The sequence below is a fragment of the Phasianus colchicus genome, chromosome Z, assembly GCF_987193195.1.
Source record: "Phasianus colchicus chromosome Z, bPhaCol1.hap1.1, whole genome shotgun sequence".
NCBI lineage: Eukaryota > Metazoa > Chordata > Aves > Galliformes > Phasianidae > Phasianus > Phasianus colchicus.
Window position 1 is genome coordinate 92,268,547 of NC_143476.1, and position 20,728 is coordinate 92,289,274.

Consider the following 20,728-nt stretch of genomic DNA (forward strand, 5'->3'; position numbering starts at 1 on the left):
GTCCCTCCGAACTCGACCCGAACGCCCCCAAACTCGATCGGAAGTCGCCCCGAACTCGACCCGAACGCCTCCGAACTCGACCGGAAGTCGCCCCGAACACCTCCCGAGTCCCTGCGAACTCGAGCCGAACAACCCGGAACTGGACCTGAGCCCCCCCGAACTCGAGCCGAGTGCGCTCCGAACCCTTCCGGAACTCGGGGCCGAACGCTGCCGGAACAGCTCGGAACTCGACCCGAGCGCGGCCCGAGTCCCCACGAACTCGACCCGAGTGCAGGCCGAGCGGCCCCGAACTCGACCGGAAGTCGCCGCGAACACCCCGGAACTCGACTCGAACTCCCGGCCGAACTCGACCCGAACGCTGCCCGACTCCTTCCGAACTCGACCCGAACGCTTCCGGAGCCGATCCGAAGTCGATCCGAACAGCGCGGAACTCGACCCGAACGCTGCCCGAACCGCTCCGAACTCGCCCGGAAGTCGCCCCGAACTCGACCCGAACGCCTCCGAACTCGACCCGAGTGCGGCCCGAACTCGGAGCCGAACGCTGCCGGAACAGCCCGGAACTCGACCCGAGTGCGGCCCCGAACTCGACCGGAAGTCACCCCCAAACCCCGGAAGTCGCCCCGAACTCGACCCGAACGCCTCCGAACTCGACCCGAGTGCGGCTCGAGCGGCACCGAACTCGACCGGAAGTCACCCCCAAACCCCGGAAGTCGCCCCGAACTCGACCCGAACGCTCCCCGAGCGCCCCCGAACTCGCCCGGAAGTCGCCCCGAACACCTCCCGAGTCCCTCCGAACTCGAGCCGAACAACCCGGAACTGGAGCCGATCCCCTCCGAACTCGAGCCGAACGCTCCCCGAACTCGACCGAATCCAAGCCGAACCCGAACCCCTCATCGCCTCTCCGCCTCCCCGCGTTTCGTCCCCTTTCCCCCCTTCCTTCCCTTCCCCTCCTTCCCGTTTTTCTCTTCGCGGATCGTCGCCCGTTTCTTTTTTTCTTCCTTTCTATTTCCTTACGGCCTCTTCCGCTTTTGTTGCCCCTTTTTTCCTTTCGTCTTTTGCAAAGCGTTGAAACGCCAAGATGGAAAAACAAGGCCGGATCGATTGCCCGGCTCTTCCTCCCGGTTGGAAAAAAGAAGAAGTCATCCGTAAATCCGGTTTAAGCGCCGGCAAAAGCGACGTTTATTATTTCAGGTAAAACTTCGACGGTTCCCCTTTCGGTTCTTTCCGTTCTTATTCGGTTCTTTCCGTTCTTATTCGGTTCTTTCCGCTCTTTTTCGCTTCTTTCCGTTCTTTTCCGGTTCTTTCCGTTCTTTTCCGGTTCTTTCCGTTCTTTTTCGCTTCTTTCCGTTCATTTTTCGGTCCTTTTGGGGGTTTTTTGGGGGGGGAGGTTTCGCACGCGGCTCGCCTGGGTTTCCTTGAAGGGGGGGGGGGGGGTTTGGGGTCGTGGAGCCCATCCCCCATACGGCTGTGGGGGAAGGGAGGGGGGGAATGGGGGAAAAAGCGGAGTGGATTTGGAGCTGGAGCTCGATGGGAGTCGATAGGAGTGAATGGGAGCGGATGGGGGAAAAGCCGGATTGGATTTGGGGCTGGGAACGGAATTGGAGTCAATAGGAATCAATGGGAGCTGATAGGGGAAAACCAGGACTGGATTTGGGGCTGGGAGTGGAATGGGAGTCAATGGGAGTGAATGGGGGAAAACCCGGAGTGGATTTGGGGGTGGGAACGGAATGGGAGTCAATGGGAATCAATGGGAGCTGATGGGGGAAAACCCGGAGTGGATTTGGGGGTGGGAGTGGAATGGGAGTCAATGGGAGGAAATAGGAGTGAATGGGAGTGAATGGGGGAAAACCCGGAGTGGATTTGGGGGTGGGAGTGGAATGGGAGTCAATGGGAGGAAATAGGAGTGAATGGGAGTGAATGGGGGAAAACCCGGAGTGGATTTGGGGGTAGGAGGGGAGTGGGAGTCAATGGGAGGCAATAGGAGTGAATGGGGGAAAACCCGGAGTGGATTTGGGGCTGGGAGGGGAATGGGAGTCAATAGGAATGAATGGGAGGCAATGGGAGCTGATAGGGGAAAACCCGGAGTGGATTTGGGGCTGAGAGAGGAATGGGAGTCAATAGGAATGAATGGGAGCGGATGGGGGAAAACCATGACTGGATTTGGGGCTGGGAGTGGAATGGGAGTCAATAGGAGTCAATAGGAGTGAATGGGAGTGGATGGGGGAAAAGCCGGAGTGGATTTGGGGCTGGGAACGGAATTGGAGTCAATAGGAGTGAATGGGAGCTGATAGGGGAAAACCCGGAGTGGATTTGGGGCTGGGAGTGGAATGGGAGTCAATGGGAATGAATGGGAGGCAATGGGAGCTGATGGGGGAAAACCCGGAGTGGATTTGGGGCTGAGAGAGGAATGGGAGTCAATGGGAGTGAATGGGAGCTGATAGGGGAAAACCAGGACTGGATCTGGGGGTGAAAGTGGAATGGGAGTCAATGGGAGTGAATAGGAGTGATTGGGGGAAAACCCGGAGTGGATTTGGAGGTGAAAGTGGAATGGGAGTCAATGGGAGGTAATAGGAGACAATAGGAATCAATGGGAGAGAATGGGGGAAAACCCGGAGTGGATTGGGGGGCTGGAGTGGAGTGGGAGTCAATGGGAGGCAATAGGAGTGAATGGGAGCTGATAGGGGAAAACCCGGAGTGGATTTGGGGGTGGGAGTGGAGTGGGAGTCAATGGGAGGCAATGGGAGTGAATGGGAGTGAATGGGGGAAAACCCGGAGTGGATTTCGGGCTGGGAACGGAATCGGAGTCAATGGGAAGCAATAGGAATCAATGGGAGTGAATGGGAGTGAATGGGGGAAAACCCGGAGTGGATTTGGGGCTGGGAGGGGAATGGGAGTCAATGGGAGGTAATAGGAGTGAATGGGGGAAAACCCGGAGTGGATTCGGGGTTGGGAATGGAATGGGAGTCAATAGGAATCAATGGGAGCTGATGGGGGAAAACCAGGACTGGATTTAGGGCTGGGAACGGAATGGGAGTCAATAGGAATGAATGGGAGGCAATGGGAGCTGATAGGGGAAAACCAGGACTGGATTTGGGGCTGAGAGAGGAATGGGAGTCAATAGGAATCAATGGGAGCTGATAGGGGAAAACCAGGACTGGATTTGAGGCTGGGAACGGAATTGGACTCAATAGGAGTGAATGGGAGCTGATAGGGGAAAACCCGGAGTGGATTTGGAGGTGGGAGGGGAATGGGAGTCAATAGGAATGAATGGGAGGCAATAGGAGTGAATGGGAGCGGATGGGGGAAAACCCGGAGTGGATTTGGAGGTGAAAGTGGAATGGGAGTCAATGGGAGGCAATAGGAGACAATGGGAGTCAATGGGAGAGAATGGGGGAAAACCCGGAGTGGATTTAGGGGTGGGAGTGGAATGGGAGTCAATAGGAGGCAATAGGAGTGAATGGGGAAAAAATGGGGATTTTGGGGGTTGAAAAATGGGGATTTTTGGGGTGAAATGTTGGGATTTTGGGATTTTCTCTCCCCCACGGATCCATATGGGGTCAGGGTGGGAAATTTTGGGCTGAAATTCAGCCATTTTGGGGCTGAAAACTGGCGATTTTTGGCGTTTTCTCCTGTTTTTGGTCATTCTGATGCTTATAGGGTTTTTTATAGGATTTCGGGGTGAAATTTTGGGATTTTTGGGGTGAAATGTTGGGATTTGGGGATTTTCTCTTCCTTGTTGATCCATATGGGGTCAGGGTGGGAAATTTTGGGCTGAAATTCAGCCATTTTGGGGCTGAAAAGTGTCGATTTTTGGCGTTTTCTCCTGTTTTTGCTCATTCTGATGCTTATAGGGTTTTTTATAGGATTTCGGGGTGAAATTTTGGGATTTTTGGGGTGAAATGTTGGGATTTTGGGATTTTCTCTTCCTTGTTGACCCATATGGGGTCAGGGTGGGAAATTTTGGGCTGAAATTCCGCCATTTTGGGGCTGAAAAGTGTCGATTTTTAGCGTTTTCTCCTCTTTTTGGCCGCCATGATGGTTATAGGGTTTTTTATAGGATTTTGGGGTGAAATTTTGGGATTTTTGGGGTGAAATGTTGGGATTTTGGGATTTTCTCTTCCTTGTTGACCCATATGGGGTCAGGGTGGGAAATTTTGGGCTGAAATTCAGCCATTTTGGGGCTGAAAACTGGCGATTTCTGGCATTTTCTCCTCTTTTAGGCCGCTCTGCTGGTTATAGGGTTTTTTATAGGATTTTGGGGTGAAATTATGGGATTTTTGAGGTGAAATGTTGGGATTTTGGGATTTTCTCTCCCCCATGGATCCATATGGGGTCAGGGTGGGAAATTTTGGGCTGAAATTCAGCCATTTTGGGGCTGAAAACTGGCGATTTTTGGCGTTTTCTCCTGTTTTTGGTCATTCTGATGGTTATAGGGTTTTTTATAGGATTTTGGGGTCAAATTATGGGATTTTTGGGGTGAAATTATGGGATTTTTGTCCCTTTTTTCAGTCCGAGCGGGAAGAAGTTTCGAAGCAAACCTCAACTGGCTCGATATTTGGGCAATGCTGTGGATTTGAGCTGCTTTGATTTTCGGACTGGGAAAATGATGCCCAGTAAATTGCAGAAGAATAAACAGAGATTAAGGAACGATTCCTTAAATCCTAATAAGGTAACGACCCTATAAAACCTCGATCCTATAAATTAATCCTAATCCTAATCCTAATGCCAGCGTCTGGGTCATCATCACATCATCCTAATCCTAATCCTGACCCTATAACCCAAAGCCTGACCCTATAAACCAATGCCTGACCCTATAATCCTAATGCTGACGCTATAATCCTAATGCTGACCCTATAAACCAAATCCCGACCCTATAATCCTAATCCTGACCCTATAACACAAATCCTGACCCTATAACCCAAATCCCGACCCTATAACCCAAATCCTGACCCTATAACTCAAATCCCGACCCTATAATCCTAATCCTGACCCTATAATCCTAATCCCGACCCTATAAACCAAATCCTGACCCTATAAACCAAATCTCGACCCTATAACCCAAATCCTGACCCTATAATCCTAATCCTGACCCTATAACCCAAATCCTGACCCTATAACCCAAATCCCGACCCTATAACCCAAATCCTGACCCTATAACCCAAATCCTGACCCTATAACCCAAATCCTGACCCTATAAACCAAATCCTGACCCTATAACCCAACCCTATAACCCTAATCCTGACCCTATAACCCAAATCCTGACCCTATAACCCAAATCCCGACCCTATAATCCTAATCCTGACCCTATAACCCAAATCCTGACCCTATAAACCAAATCTCGACCCGATAGTCCTACTCCTGACCCTATAATCCTAATCCTGACCCTATAATCCTAATCCTGACCCTATAACCCAAATCCTGACCCTATAACCCAAATCCTGATCCTATAACCCAAATCCTGACCCTATAATCCTAATCCTGACCCTATAACCCAAATCCCGACCCTATAACCCAAATCCTGGCCCTATAATCCTAATGCTGACCCTATAATCCTAAATCCTGACCCTATAAACCAAATCCTGACCCTATAACCCAAATCCTGACCCTATAACCCGAAGCCTGACCCTATAATCCTCATCCTGACCCTATAACCCAAATCCTGACCCTATAACCCAAATCCCGACCCTATAACCCAAATCCCGACCCTATAACCCAAATCCTGACCCTATAACCCAAATCCTGACCCTATAACCCAAATCCCGACCCTATAATCCTAATGCTGACCCTATAACCCAAATCCCGACCCTATAACCCAAATCCTGACCCTATAACCCAAATCCTGACCTTATAACCCAAATCCTGACCCTATAACCCAAATCCTGACCCTATAAACCAAAGCCTGACCCTATAATCCTATTGCTGACCCTATAATCCTAGTCCTGACCCTATTACCCAAATCCTGACCCTATAACCCAAATCCCGACCCTATAACCCAAATCCCGACCCTATAATCCTAATCCTGACCCTATAAACCAAATCTCGACCCTATAGTCCTATTCCTGACCCTATAACCCAAATCCTGACCCTATAAGCAAAATCCTGACCCTATAACCCAAATCCCGACCCTATAACCCAAATCCTGACCCAATAATCCTAATCCTGACCCTATAATCCTAATCCCGACCCTATAATCCTAATCCCGATCCTATAACCCAAATCCTGACCCTATAATCCTAATCCTGACCGTATAATCCTAATCCTGACCCTATAAGCGAAATCCTGACCCTATAATCCTAATCCTGACCCTATAACCAAAATCCTGACCCTATAATCCTAATCCTGACCCTATAACCCAAATCCCGACCCTATAACCCAAATCCCGACCCTATAACCCATATCCCGACCCTATAACCCAAATCCTGACTTATAAACCAAATCCCGACCCTATAAACCAAATCCTGACCCTATAACCCAAATCCCGACCCTATAACCCAAATCCTGACCCTATAACCCAAATCCCGACCCTATAACCCAAATCCCGACCCTATAACCCAAATCCTGACCCTATAACCCAAATCCCGACCCTATAAACCAAATCCCGACCCTATAATCCTAATCCTGACCCTATAATCCTAATCCTGACCCTATAACCCTAATCCTGACCCTATAACCCAAATCCTGACCCTATAATCCTCATCCTGACCCTATAACCCAAATCCTGACCCTATAACCCAAATCCCGACCCTATAATCCTAACCATGACCCTATAACCCAAATCCTGACCCTATAACCAAAATCCCGACCCTATAACCCAAATCCTGACCCTATAACCCAAATCCCGACCCTATAACCCAAATCCTGACCCTATAACCCAAATCCTGACCCTATAACCCAAATCCCGACCCTATAATCCTAATGCTGACCCTATAACCCAAATCCCGACCCTATAACCCAAATCCTGACCCTATAACCCAAATCCTGACCTTATAACCCAAATCCTGACCCTATAACCCAAATCCTGACCCTATAAACCAAAGCCTGACCCTATAATCCTATTGCTGACCCTATAATCCTAGTCCTGACCCTATTACCCAAATCCTGACCCTATAACCCAAATCCCGACCCTATAACCCAAATCCCGACCCTATAATCCTAATCCTGACCCTATAAACCAAATCTCGACCCTATAGTCCTATTCCTGACCCTATAACCCAAATCCTGACCCTATAAGCAAAATCCTGACCCTATAACCCAAATCCCGACCCTATAACCCAAATCCTGACCCAATAATCCTAATCCTGACCCTATAATCCTAATCCCGACCCTATAATCCTAATCCCGATCCTATAACCCAAATCCTGACCCTATAATCCTAATCCTGACCGTATAATCCTAATCCTGACCCTATAAGCGAAATCCTGACCCTATAATCCTAATCCTGACCCTATAACCAAAATCCTGACCCTATAATCCTAATCCTGACCCTATAACCCAAATCCCGACCCTATAACCCAAATCCCGACCCTATAACCCATATCCCGACCCTATAACCCAAATCCTGACTTATAAACCAAATCCCGACCCTATAAACCAAATCCTGACCCTATAACCCAAATCCCGACCCTATAACCCAAATCCTGACCCTATAACCCAAATCCCGACCCTATAACCCAAATCCCGACCCTATAACCCAAATCCTGACCCTATAACCCAAATCCCGACCCTATAAACCAAATCCCGACCCTATAATCCTAATCCTGACCCTATAATCCTAATCCTGACCCTATAACCCTAATCCTGACCCTATAACCCAAATCCTGACCCTATAATCCTCATCCTGACCCTATAACCCAAATCCTGACCCTATAACCCAAATCCCGACCCTATAATCCTAACCATGACCCTATAACCCAAATCCTGACCCTATAACCAAAATCCCGACCCTATAACCCAAATCCTGACCCTATAACCCAAATCCCGACCCTATAACCCAAATCCCGACCCTATAATCCTAATCCTGACCCTATAACCCAAATCCTGACCCTATAACCCAAATCCCGACCCTATAACCCAAATCCCGACCCTATAATCCTAATCCTGACCCTATAACCCAAATCCCGACCCTATAACCCAAATCCTGACCCTATAATCCTAATGCTGACCCTATAACCCAAATCCTGACCCTATAACCCAAATCCCGACCCTATAAGCGAAATCCTGACCCTATAACCCAAATCCTGACCCTATAACCCAAATCCCGACCCTATAACCCAAATCCCGACCCTATAACCCAAATCCTGACCCTATAATCCTAATCCTGACCCTATAACCCAAATCCCGACCCTATAATCCTAATCCAGACCCTATAATCCTAATCCTGACCCTATAACCCAAATCCTGACCCTATAATCCTAATCCCGACCCTATAACCCAAATCCCGACCCTATAATCCTAATCCCGACCCTATAACCCAAATCCCGACCCTATAACCCAAATCCCGACCCTATAACCCAAATCCTGACCCTATAATCCTAATCCTGACCCTGTAATCCTAATCCTGACCCTATAATCCTAATCCTGACCCTATAACCCAAATCCTGACCCTATAACCCAAATCCCGACCCTATAACCCAAATCCCGACCCTATAATCCTAATCCTGACCCTATAACCCAAATCCCGACCCTATAACCCAAATCCTGACCCTATAATCCTAATGCTGACCCTATAACCCAAATCCTGACCCTATAACCCAAATCCTGACCCTATAAGCGAAATCCTGACCCTATAACCCAAATCCTGACCCTATAACCCAAATCCCGACCCTATAACCCAAATCCCGACCCTATAACCCAAATCCTGACCCTATAATCCTAATCCTGACCCTATAACCCAAATCCCGACCCTATAATCCTAATCCAGACCCTATAATCCTAATCCTGACCCTATAACCCAAATCCTGACCCTATAATCCTAATCCCGACCCTATAACCCAAATCCCGACCCTATAATCCTAATCAGAATTTATGGGATTCTGGTTCTTTTATGGGATTTTTTATGGGATTAAGGTTCTTATATGGGATTATTTATGGGATTTTGGTTCTTATTTGAGATTATTTATGGGATTTTGGTTCTTATATGGGATTTTTTATGGGATTCTGGTTCTTATATGGGATTATTTGTGGGATTAAGGGCTTTATATGGGATTTTTTATGGGATTAAGGCTCTTTTTGGGGTTTTTGATGGGATTATGGCTGTTATATGGGATTTTTGATGGGATTTTGGTTCTTGTATGGGATTTTTTATGGGATTATGGCTGTAATATGGGATTATTTCTGGGATTCTGGTTCTTATATGGGATTATTTATGGGATTAAGGCTCTTTTATGGGATTTTTGATGGGATTCTGGTTCTTTTATGGGATTTTTTATAGGATTAAGGCTCTTTTATGGGATTTTTGATGGGATTATGTCTCTTATATGGGATTTTTTATGGGATTATGGCTCTTATATGGGATTATTTATGGGATTATGTCTCTTATATGGGATTTTTTATGGGATTCTGGTTCTTTTTTGGGATTGAAGCTGGGATTCTGCTTCTTTTTAGGATTTTTGCTGGGATTCTGGTTCTGATTTGGGATTTTTATGGGATTATTGGTTTTTATTTGGGATTATTGATGGGATTTGAGGAGTTTTTTGTGGGATTGGAGACAATTTGAGTGATTTTAGGGCTGGAAATCCTTCGGATTCCGCTTCTTTTTTGGGATTTTTCTTGGGATTCTGCTTCTTTTTAGGATTCTTGATGGGATTCTGGTTCTGATTTGGGATTTTTATGGGATTCTGTTTCTTTTTATGGGATTCTTGATGGGATTTGGGGTTTTTTTGTGGGATTGGAGGCAATTTGAGTGATTTTAGGGCTGGAAATCCTTCGGATTCCGCTTCTTTTTTGGGATTTTTCTTGGGATTCTGCTTCTTTTTAGGATTCTTGATGGGATTCTGGTTCTGATTTGGGATTTTTATGGGATTATGGGGTTTTGGGGGGGATTCTTGATGGGATTTGAGGAGTTTTTTGTGGGATTGGAGCCAATTTGGGTCATTTTAAGGCTGGAAATCCTTACGATTCTGGTTCTTTTTTGGGATTTTTCTTGGGATTTTGCTTCTTTTTGGGTTTAAGATCAACTTTAGGATTTGGGAATTGATTTTTTAGGGGAAACCAGACCTGAACACTGCCCTCCCCATCCGTCAGACAGCTTCCATCTTCAAACAACCAGTCACCAAAGTCACCAACCACCCAGATAACAAAGTCCGATCCGACCCTCAGCGCCTCGCCGACCAACCCCGCCAGGTAAAACCACCCTAAAAAACCCCAAATCCACCCCAAAATCCTCCAAAAATCCCCCAAAATCCCCCAGATTCCACCAAAATCCCTGAAAATCCCAAGAAATCCCCTCAAAATCCCCAAAAATCCGCAGAAAATCCCCCATAAATGCCCCCAAAATGCCAAGAAATCCTCCCAAAATCCTCCCAAATCCCATAAAATCCCAAAAAATCCCCCATAGATGCCCAAAAATCCCTAAAATCCCAAGAAATCCCCCATAAATCCCCCCAAAATCCCACAGAATCCCAAGAAATCCCCCCAAAATCCCCCCAAATCCCCCCAAAATCCCCCATAAATCCCCCCCAAACCCCCCAAAATCGCAAGAAATCCCCCCCAAATCCCCCCAAATCCCCCTAAAATCCCCTAAAATCCCAGAAATCCCCTAAAATCCAAAAAAATCCCCCCAAAATCCCCTAAAATCTCAAGAAATCCCCCATAAATGCCCTGAAAATCCCTAAAAAATCCTCCAAAAATCACGAAAAAATCCCCCAAAGTCCCAAAAATATCCAAGAAGTCCCCCAATATCGCAAGAAATCCCCCAAAAATGCCCCCAAAATCCCCCCAAAATCCCCCCAAATCCCATGAAATCCCCTCAAAATCCCAAGAAATCCCCCCAAAATCCCAAAAAATCCCCCCCAAATCCCCCAAAATTACAAGAAATCCCCCCAAATTTCTCTTTTTCCCCCCAAAAATCCCAATTTTCCCCTAAAACTCCTATTTTTCCCCACAAAAATCCCCATTTTGCCTCCAGAAATCCCTTTTTTCCCTCCAAAATCCCCATTTTCCCCAAAAAATCCCAATTTTCCCCCCAAAACCCCCCCTTTTCCCCCCAAAATCCCAGTTTCCCCCCCAAATTCCCCATTTTTCCTCCAAAAATTGTCTTTTCCCCTCCCAAAATCCCAATTTTCCCCCCAAAATCCCAATTTTTCCTCCAAAATCCTCCATTTCCCCCCCCAAAATCACCATTTCCCCCCCAAAATTCCCATTTCCCCCCCAAAATCCCGGTTTCCCCTCCCAAAATCCCTTCTTTTCCCCCCAAATCCCCCATTTTCCCTCCAAAATCCCCCATTTTCCCCCCAGAAATCCCCCCTTTCCCCCCAAAAACCTCAATTTTCCCCCCAAAAATCCCGATTTTCCCCCCAAAAAACCTAATTTCCCCCCAAAAATCCCCATTTTCCCTCCAAAAATTCTCTTTTTCCCCCCAAAATCCCATTTCCCCCCCAAAAATCCCGCATTTCCCCCCAAAATCTCCATTTCCCCCAAAAATTTCCATTTCCCCCCCAAAAAATCCTCGTTTCCCCCAAAAATCCCCATTTTCCCTCCAAAAATTCTCTTTTTCCCCCCAAAATCCCATTTTCCCCCCAGAAATCCCCCATTTCCCCCCAAAATCTCCATTTCCCCCCAACATCCCCATTTTCCCTCCAAAATTCCCATTTCCCCCCCCCAAAATCCCAATTTTTCCCCCAAAATCCCCATTTTCCCCCCAAAAATCCCAAATTTCCCTCCAAAATCCCCCATTTCCCCCCAAAATCTCCATTTTCCCTCCAAAATTCCCATTTCCCCCCCCCAAAAACCTCCATTTTCCCCCCAAAATCCCGATTTTCCCCCCAAAATCCCAATTTCCCCCCCCCCCCTTCTTAATTACTAATCAATTAACGAGAGAAACGCGCCGAGGCCCCGTATGCAAATCATTACTTCCCCAATGCTGCTTTCCCACGGTTTTAATTGCTTTTCTTAATCACCTGCTAACGAATACCGATCATAAACGGCGTTAATCAGCGATCTTAATGAAGGAGCTCGTTAATGAAAGGCTGCTTAACGAACTTTTGCAGCTCTTCTGGGAGAAACGTTTACGCGGCCTCAGCGCCTCCGACGTCGGCCATGAGATCCTCAAAGCCATGGAGCTCCCACGGGGACTGCAAGGTGACCTTTGACCTCTGGATTTGACCTCTGACCTCAGCTGGTGACCTTTGACCCCATCGGTTGACCTTTGACCCCATGGATCCCATAGGATTCACCTTTGACCCCATACAAGTGACTTATAATCAAATTGGATGTTCCCCCCCTAAACATCCCATACGGGTGACCTTTGACCTCTGGGCTTGACCTCTGACCCCCTGGGGTAACCTCTGACCCCATTGGATGACCTTTGACCCCATCGGTAGACCTTTGACCCCATGGATCCCATAGGATTCACCTTTGACCCCATAGAGTGACTTGCGATCCTATTGGAAGGTCCCCACTAAACATCCCATACGGGTGACCTTTGACCCCTGGGTTTGACCTCTGACCCCCTGGGGTGACCATTGACCCCATTGGTTGACCTCTGACCCCATCGGTTGACCTTTGACCCCATGGATCCCATAGGATTCACCTTTGACCCCATAGAGTGATTTGGGATCTCATTAAATGGTTTTCTGACCCCACAAAGCCCTTAGGATTGACCTTTGACCCCTGGGCTTGACCTTCGACCCCTTGGGTGACCATTGACCCTATGGGGTGACCTCTGACCCCATCGGTTGACCTTTGACCCCATGGATCCCATAGGATTCACCTTTGACCCCATAGAAGTGACTTGCAATCCTATTGGATGTTCCCCCCCAAACATCCCATAAGGCTGACCTTTGACCCCTGGGCTTGACCTTCGACCCCTTGGGTGACCATTGACCCTATGGGGTGACCTCTGACCCCATCGGTTGACCTTTGACCCCATGGATCCCATAGGATTCACCTTTGACCCCATAGAAGTGACTTGCAATCCTATTGGATGTTCCCCCCCAAACATCCCATAAGGCTGACCTTTGACCCCTGGGTTTGACCTCTGACCCCCTGGGGTGACCATTGACCCTAGGGGGTGACCTCTGACCCCATAGGTTGACCTTTGACCCCATGGATCCCATAGGATTCACCTTTGACCCCATACAAGTGACTTCTAATCGAATTGGATGTTCCCCCCCAAACATCCCATAAGGCTGACCTTTGATCCCTGGCTTTGACCTCTGACCCGCTGGGGTGACCTCTGACCCCACGTGTTGACCTCTGACCCCATCGGTTGACCTTTGACCCCATGGATCCCATAGGATTCTCCTTTGACCCCATAGAGTGACTTGCAATCCTATTGGAAGGTCCCCCCTAAACGTCCCATAAAGCTGACCTTTGACCTCTGGGTTGGACCTCTGACCCGCTGGGGTGACCTCTGACCCCACGTGTTGACCTCTGACCCTATCGGTTGACCTTTGACCCCATGGATCCCATAGGATTCACCTTTGACCCCATAGTAGTGGCTTGTGATCCTATTGGATGCCCCCCAAACATCCCATAGGGCTGACCTTTGACCTCTGAGCTTGACCTTTGACCCCTGGGGTGACCATTGCCCCTATGGGTTGACTTCTGACCCCATCAGTTGACCTTTGACCCCATGGATCCCATAGGATTCACCTTTGACCCCATAGAGGTGACTTGAAATCAGATTGGGCCTCTGACCCCAAACATCCCATAAGGCTGACCTTTGACCTCTGGGTTTGACCTCTGACCCCCTGGGGTGACCTCTGACCCCATCAGTTGACCTCTGACCCTACAGGTTGTCTTCAAAAAATGGGGAAAAAACCCCAAAAATGGGGGAAAAAATCCCCAAAAAGGGCAAAAAATCCCCAGAAACACGAAAAAGTTTCAGGGGTTTGACCCAAAAAATGGGGGAAAATCCCCCAAAAATCCCAAAGAATCACCAAAAAAATCCCAAAACTGGGAAAAAAAATCCCAAAATTGGGGCAAAAATCCTAAAAATGGGGAAAAAATCCCAAAAATGGGGAAAAAATCCCAAAATTGGGGAAAAAAAAAACCATAAAGGAAAAACAAAAATGAGAAATCAGGGATTGAGAAATCCCAAAAAAAACCCGAAAAATCACCCAAAAAATCACCAAAAAAATCCCATAGATGGGGAGAAATCCCAAAATTGGGGAAAAAAATCCCAAAATTGGGGAAAAAATCCCAAAAGTGGGGGAAAAAATCCCAGAAAATGGCAAAAAATTCCCATAAATATGAAGAAAAAAACCTTCAAGGATGCGATTGAAAAAATAGGGGAAAAAACCCCAAAAATCCTCAAAAAATCCCCCAAAATTCACCCAAAAAATCCCAAAAATGGGGAAAAATCCCCAAAATGAAAAAAAAAATCCCAAAATTGGGGAAAATTGGGGAAAAAATCCCAAAAATGGGGAAAAAATCCCCATAAAGGAAAACAAAAAACAGAAATTAGCGATTGAGAAATCCCCCAAGAAACCCCAAAAATCCCCCAAAAAATCACCAAAAAAATCCCATAAATGGGGAGAAATCCCAAAATTGGGGAAAAAAATCCCAAAATTGGGGAAAAAATCCCAAAAGTGGGGAAAAAAATCCCAGAAAATGGCAAAAAATTCCCATAAATATGAAGAAAAAAACCTTCAAGGATGCGATTGAAAAAATAGGGGAAAAAACCCCAAAAATCCTCAAAAAATCCCCCAAAATTCACCCAAAAAATCCCAAAAATGGGGAAAAATCCCCAAAATGAAAAAAAAAAATCCCAAAATTGGGGAAAATTGGGGAAAAAATCCCAAAAATGGGGAAAAAATCCCCATAAAGGAAAACAAAAAACAGAAATTAGCGATTGAGAAATCCCCCAAGAAACCCCAAAAATCCCCCAAAAAATCACCAAAAAAATCCCATAAATGGGGAGAAATCCCAAAATTGGGGAAAAAAATCCCAAAATTGGGGAAAAAATCCCAAAAGTGGGGGAAAAAATCCCAGAAAATGGCAAAAAATTCCCATAAATATGAAGAAAAAAACCTTCAAGGATGCGATTGAAAAAATAGGGGAAAAAACCCCAAAAATCCTCAAAAAATCCCCCAAAATTCACCCAAAAAATCCCAAAAATGGGGAAAAATCCCCAAAATGAAAAAAAAAAATCCCAAAATTGGGGAAAATTGGGGAAAAAATCCCAAAAATGGGGAAAAAATCCCCATAAAGGAAAACAAAAAACAGAAATTAGCGATTGAGAAATCCCCCAAGAAACCCCAAAAATCCCCCAAAAAATCACCAAAAAAATCCCATAAATGGGGAGAAATCCCAAAATTGGGGAAAAAAATCCCAAAATTGGGGAAAAAATCCCAAAAGTGGGGAAAAAAATCCCAGAAAATGGCAAAAAATTCCCATAAATATGAAGAAAAAAACCTTCAAGGATGCGATTGAAAAAATAGGGGAAAAAACCCCAAAAATCCTCAAAAAATCCCCCAAAATTCACCCAAAAAATCCCAAAAATGGGGAAAAATCCCCAAAATGAAAAAAAAAAATCCCAAAATTGGGGAAAATTGGGGAAAAAATCCCAAAAATGGGGAAAAAATCCCCATAAAGGAAAACAAAAAACAGAAATTAGCGATTGAGAAATCCCCCAAGAAACCCCAAAAATCCCCCAAAAAATCACCAAAAAAATCCCATAAATGGGGAGAAATCCCAAAATTGGGGAAAAAAATCCCAAAATTGGGGAAAAAATCCCAAAAGTGGGGAAAAAAATCCCAGAAAATGGCAAAAAATTCCCATAAATATGAAGAAAAAAACCTTCAAGGATGCGATTGAAAAAATAGGGGAAAAAACCCCAAAAATCCTCAAAAAATCCCCCAAAATTCACCCAAAAAATCCCAAAAATGGGGAAAAATCCCCAAAATGAAAAAAAAAAATCCCAAAATTGGGGAAAATTGGGGAAAAAATCCCAAAAATGGGGAAAAAATCCCCATAAAGGAAAACAAAAAACAGAAATTAGCGATTGAGAAATCCCCCAAGAAACCCCAAAAATCCCCCAAAAAATCACCAAAAAAATCCCATAAATGGGGAGAAATCCCAAAATTGGGGAAAAAAATCCCAAAATTGGGGAAAAAATCCCAAAAGTGGGGAAAAAAATCCCAGAAAATGGCAAAAAATTCCCATAAATATGAAGAAAAAAACCTTCAAGGATGCGATTGAAAAAATAGGGGAAAAAACCCCAAAAATCCTCAAAAAATCCCCCAAAATTCACCCAAAAAATCCCAAAAATGGGGAAAAATCCCCAAAATGAAAAAAAAATATCCCAAAATTGGGGAAAAAAACCCAAAAATGGAGAAAAAATCCCCAAAAAATGGCAAAAAAAATCCCCATAAACATAAGAAAAATATTTTCGAGGAATCGACCCCCAAAATCCCAAAAATCCCTGAAAAATCCCCCAAAAATCATCCTAAAAAATCCCAAAAATGGGAGAAAAATCTGAAAACGATCCAAAAATGCCCAAAAATGGGGAAAAAAATCCCAAAAAAGGGCAAAAAATCCCCAAAAAGAGAAAACAAAAATGAGAAATTAGTGATTGAAAAATCCCCCCCAAAAATTGCAAAAATCCCCCAAAAAATCACCAAAAAAATCCTAAAAAATGGGGCAAAAAGAGGAAAAAATCCCAAAAATGGGGAAAAATGTCCAAAAATTGGGGAAAAAATCCCAAAAATGGGGAAAAAAAATCACAGAAAATGGCAAAAAATCCCATAAATATAAAGAAAAAAAAACCTTCGAGGAATGGCCCCTAAAAATAGGGGAAAAAACCCAAAAAATCCTCAAAAAATCCCCCAAAATTCACCAAAAAATCCCAGAAATGGGGAGAAATCCCCAAAAATGAGAGAAAAACCCTAAAATTGGGGGAAAATTCTCAAAAAATGGGGAAAAAATCCCAGAAAATGGCAAAAAATCCCCATAAATATGAAGAAAAAAATCTTGAAGGAAGCGACCAAAAAAATAGGGGAAAAAACCCAAAAAATCCTCAAAAAATCCCCCAAAATTCACCAAAAAATCCCATAAATGGGGAGAAATCCCGAAAAATGAGAGAAAAACCTTATAATTGGGGGGAAATTCCCAAAAAATGGGGAAAAAATCCCAGAAAATGGCAAAAAAAATCCCCATAAATACGGAGAAAAAAACCTTTGAGGAATAGACCCCCAAAACCCCAAAATCAGCCAAAAAATCATCAAGAAAATCCCAAAAATGGGGCAAAATGGGGAGAAATCCCCAAAATGGGAAAAAATGTTCCAAAATTGGGGAAAAAATCCCAAAAATAGGGAAAAAAATCCCAGAAAATGGCAAAAAATCCCCATAAATATGACAAAAAAAACATTCGAGGAATCGACCCCAAAAACCCCAAAATCACCCAAAAAATCACCAAAAAAATCCCCAAAATGGGACAAAATGGGGGAAAAATCCCAAATTGGGGAAAAATGTCCCAAAATTGGGGAAAAAATCCCAAAAGTGGGGAAAAAAATCCCAGAAAATGGCAAAAAATTCTCATAAATATGAAGAAAAAAATCTTGAAGGAAGCGACCAAAAAAATAGGGGAAAAAACCCAAAAAATCCTCAAAAAATCCCCCAAAATTCACCAAAAAATTCCCATAAATGGGGAGAAATCCCTAAAAATGAGAGAAAAACCCTAAAATAGGGGGAAAATTCCCAAAAAATGGGGAAAAAATGCCAGAAAATGGTAAAAAATCCCCATAAATATGAAGGAAAAGAACCTTTGAGGATGCGACCCAAAGAATAGGGGAAAAATCCCCCCAAAATCCCAAATAATCACCAAAAAAATCCCCAAAATGGGGAAAATCCCCAAAATGGGCAAAGAATCCCCAAAAATGGGGAAAATATCCCCCAAAATGGGGCAAAAACTCCCAGAGAATGGGAGAAAATCCCCATAAAGGTGAAGAAAAACATTTTTGAAGAACCGACTCCCAAAATCTCCAAAATCCCTGAAAAATCACAAAAGAAAATCCTAAAATTGGGGCAAAATCCCCCAAAATGGGAGAAAAATCCCCAAATGATGAAAAAAATGCCCCAAAATGGGGAAAAAAATCAAAAAAAAAGGGCAAAAAATCCCCAAAAAGAGAAAACAAAAATACGAAATTAGCGATTGAAAAATCCCTCCAAAAACCTCCAAAATTCACCCAAAAACCACCAAAAAATCCCCAAAAATCACCATTCCTTCCCAGTTTGACTCCTTTTTTTCTCTTTTTTTCCCCAAATCCCCCTTTTTTCCCCCAAAATTCAGCCCTAGGTCCCGTCCCAGACGACGTCACCTTGCTGTCGGCCGTCGCCAGCGCTCTTCACATCAGTTCCATTCCCAAGGGAAAGAAATCCCCCAAAATGGGGTAAAATCCCCCCAAATTGGGAAAAAATCCCCAAAGTGGAGAAAAAAGTCTCCAAAAATGGGGAAAAATCCCAAAAGTGGGGGAAAAAATGCCAGAAAAAGGCAAAAAAACCCCATAAATATGAAGAAAAAACCCTTCAAGGATGGGATTGAAAAAATAGGGGAAAAAACCCAAAAAATCCCCCCAAAATCTCAAAAAAAATCCCATAAATGGGGAGAAATCCCCAAAAATGAGAGAAAAAGCCTAAAATTGGGGGAAAATTCCCAAAAAATGGGAAAAAAACCCAGAAAATGGCAAAAAATCCCCAGGAATATGAAGAAAAAAAACTTCGAGGAATCGACCCCAAAAATCTCCAAAATCCCTGAAAAATCACCCAAAAAACCACCAAAAAAAGTCCCAAAAAGGTGGAAAATCCCCCAAAATGGGAGAAAAATCCCCAAATGATGAAAAAAATGCCCCAAAATGGGGAAAAAAATCAAAAAAAAAGGGCAAAAAATCCCCAAAAAGAGAAAACAAAAATACGAAATTAGCGATTGAAAAATCCCTCCAAAAACCTCCAAAATTCACCCAAAAACCACCAAAAAATCCCCAAAAATCGCCATCACTTCCCAGTTTGACTCCTTTTTTTCTCTTTTTTTCCCAAAATCCCCCCTTTTTCCCCCAAAATTCAGCCCTAGGTCCCGTCCCAGACGACGTCACCTTGCTGTCGGCCGTCGCCAGCGCTCTTCACGTCGGTTCCGTTCCGGTTACCGGTCAACTTTCGAGTGCTGCAGAAAAAAATCCAGCAGTTTGGCTCAATTCTTCCCAACCTCTTTGCAGAGCTTTCGTTGTCACCGACGACGACATCAGGTAAAAGGTTTTTTTAAGCCTTTTTCCACCCAAAATTCACCAAAATCCCATTTTTTCACCCCATTTTTAACTCCATTTTTGTTAAAATTCCATTTTTCTCTCTGCCATTTTGGGGCAAATTCACACAATTTTTACATTTTCTCATAAATCTGCTTTTCTACCATTAAAAAAACCCTTTTCCATTCCAACTTTCCATTTTTAGTTTTTGACCAAAATCCCACTTTTTCACCCCATTTTTTTCCCCCATTTTTGCCAAAATTCCGTTTTTCTCTCCCCCATTTTGGGTCAAATTCCCCCAATTTTTACATTTTCCCATAAATCTGCTTTTCTACCATTAAAAAAACCCTTTTCCATTCCAACTTTCCATTTTTAGTTTTTGACCAAAATCCCCCTTTTTCACCCCATTTTTCCCCATTTTTCCCCCATTTTTCCCAAAATTCCGTTTTTCTCTCCCCCATTTTGGGTCAAATTCCCCCAATTTTGCCTTTTTCTCATCCCCAATCTCTTCCCCTTTTTCACCCCCTTTTTTCCTCTCCACGAAACTTCAACTTTTTTACACCATTCCCATTTTTAACCAAAATCCCCCTTTTTCACCCCATTTTTCCCCCCATTTTTCCCAAAATTCCGTTTTTCTCTCCCCCATTTTGGGTCAAATTCACACAATTTTTGCATTTTCTTATAAATCTGCTTTTCTACCATTAAAAAAACCCTTTTCTGTTCAAAGTTCCCAATTTTAGTTTTTGACCAAAATCCCCCTTTTTCACCCCATTTTTTCCCCCATTTTTCCCCCATTTTTTCCCCCATTTTTCCCAAAATTCCGTTTTTTTCTCCCCCATTTTGGGGCCAATTCCCCCAATTTTGGGTTTTTCAGATCCCAAATCTCTTCCCCTTTTTCACCCCCTTTTTTCCTCTCCACGAAACTTCAACTTTTTTACACCATTCCCCTTTTTAACCAAAATCCCCCTTTTTCACCCCATTTTTTACTCCATTTTTGCCAAAATTCCGTTTTTCTCTCCCCCATTTTGGGTCAAATTCACACAATTTTTACATTTTCTCATAAATCTGCTTTTCTACCATTAAAAAAACCCTTTTCTGTTCAGAGTTTCCATTTTTAGTTTTTGACCAAAATCCCCCTTTTTCACCCCATTTTTTCCCCCATTTTTCCCCCATTTTTCCCAAAATTCCGTTTTTCTCTCCCCCATTTTGGGGCAAATTCCCCCAATTTTGGGTTTTTCAGATCCCAAATCTCTTCCCCTTTTTCACCCCCTTTTTTCCTCTCCACGAAACTTCAACTTTTTTACACCATTCCCACTTTTAACCAAAATCCC

The 20,728-nt window shown here is 44.3% G+C and overlaps 1 protein-coding gene across 1 annotated transcript in view; it reads left to right on the plus strand.

Annotated features, from left to right (window-relative positions):
* Nucleotides 1–947: 947 nt before the first annotated feature.
* Nucleotides 948–20,728, plus strand: part of MBD2 (methyl-CpG binding domain protein 2) — a 32,337-nt gene continuing 12,556 nt past the window's right edge. The window contains exons 1-5 of the mRNA XM_090131520.1: nt 948–1,191; nt 4,510–4,669; nt 10,204–10,341; nt 12,207–12,297; nt 19,223–19,400. Coding sequence (XP_089987646.1) covers nt 1,079–1,191; nt 4,510–4,669; nt 10,204–10,341; nt 12,207–12,297; nt 19,223–19,400 — 680 coding nt within the window. The 5' untranslated portion in view covers nt 948–1,078. The remainder of the gene's footprint in view (nt 1,192–4,509; nt 4,670–10,203; nt 10,342–12,206; nt 12,298–19,222; nt 19,401–20,728) is intronic.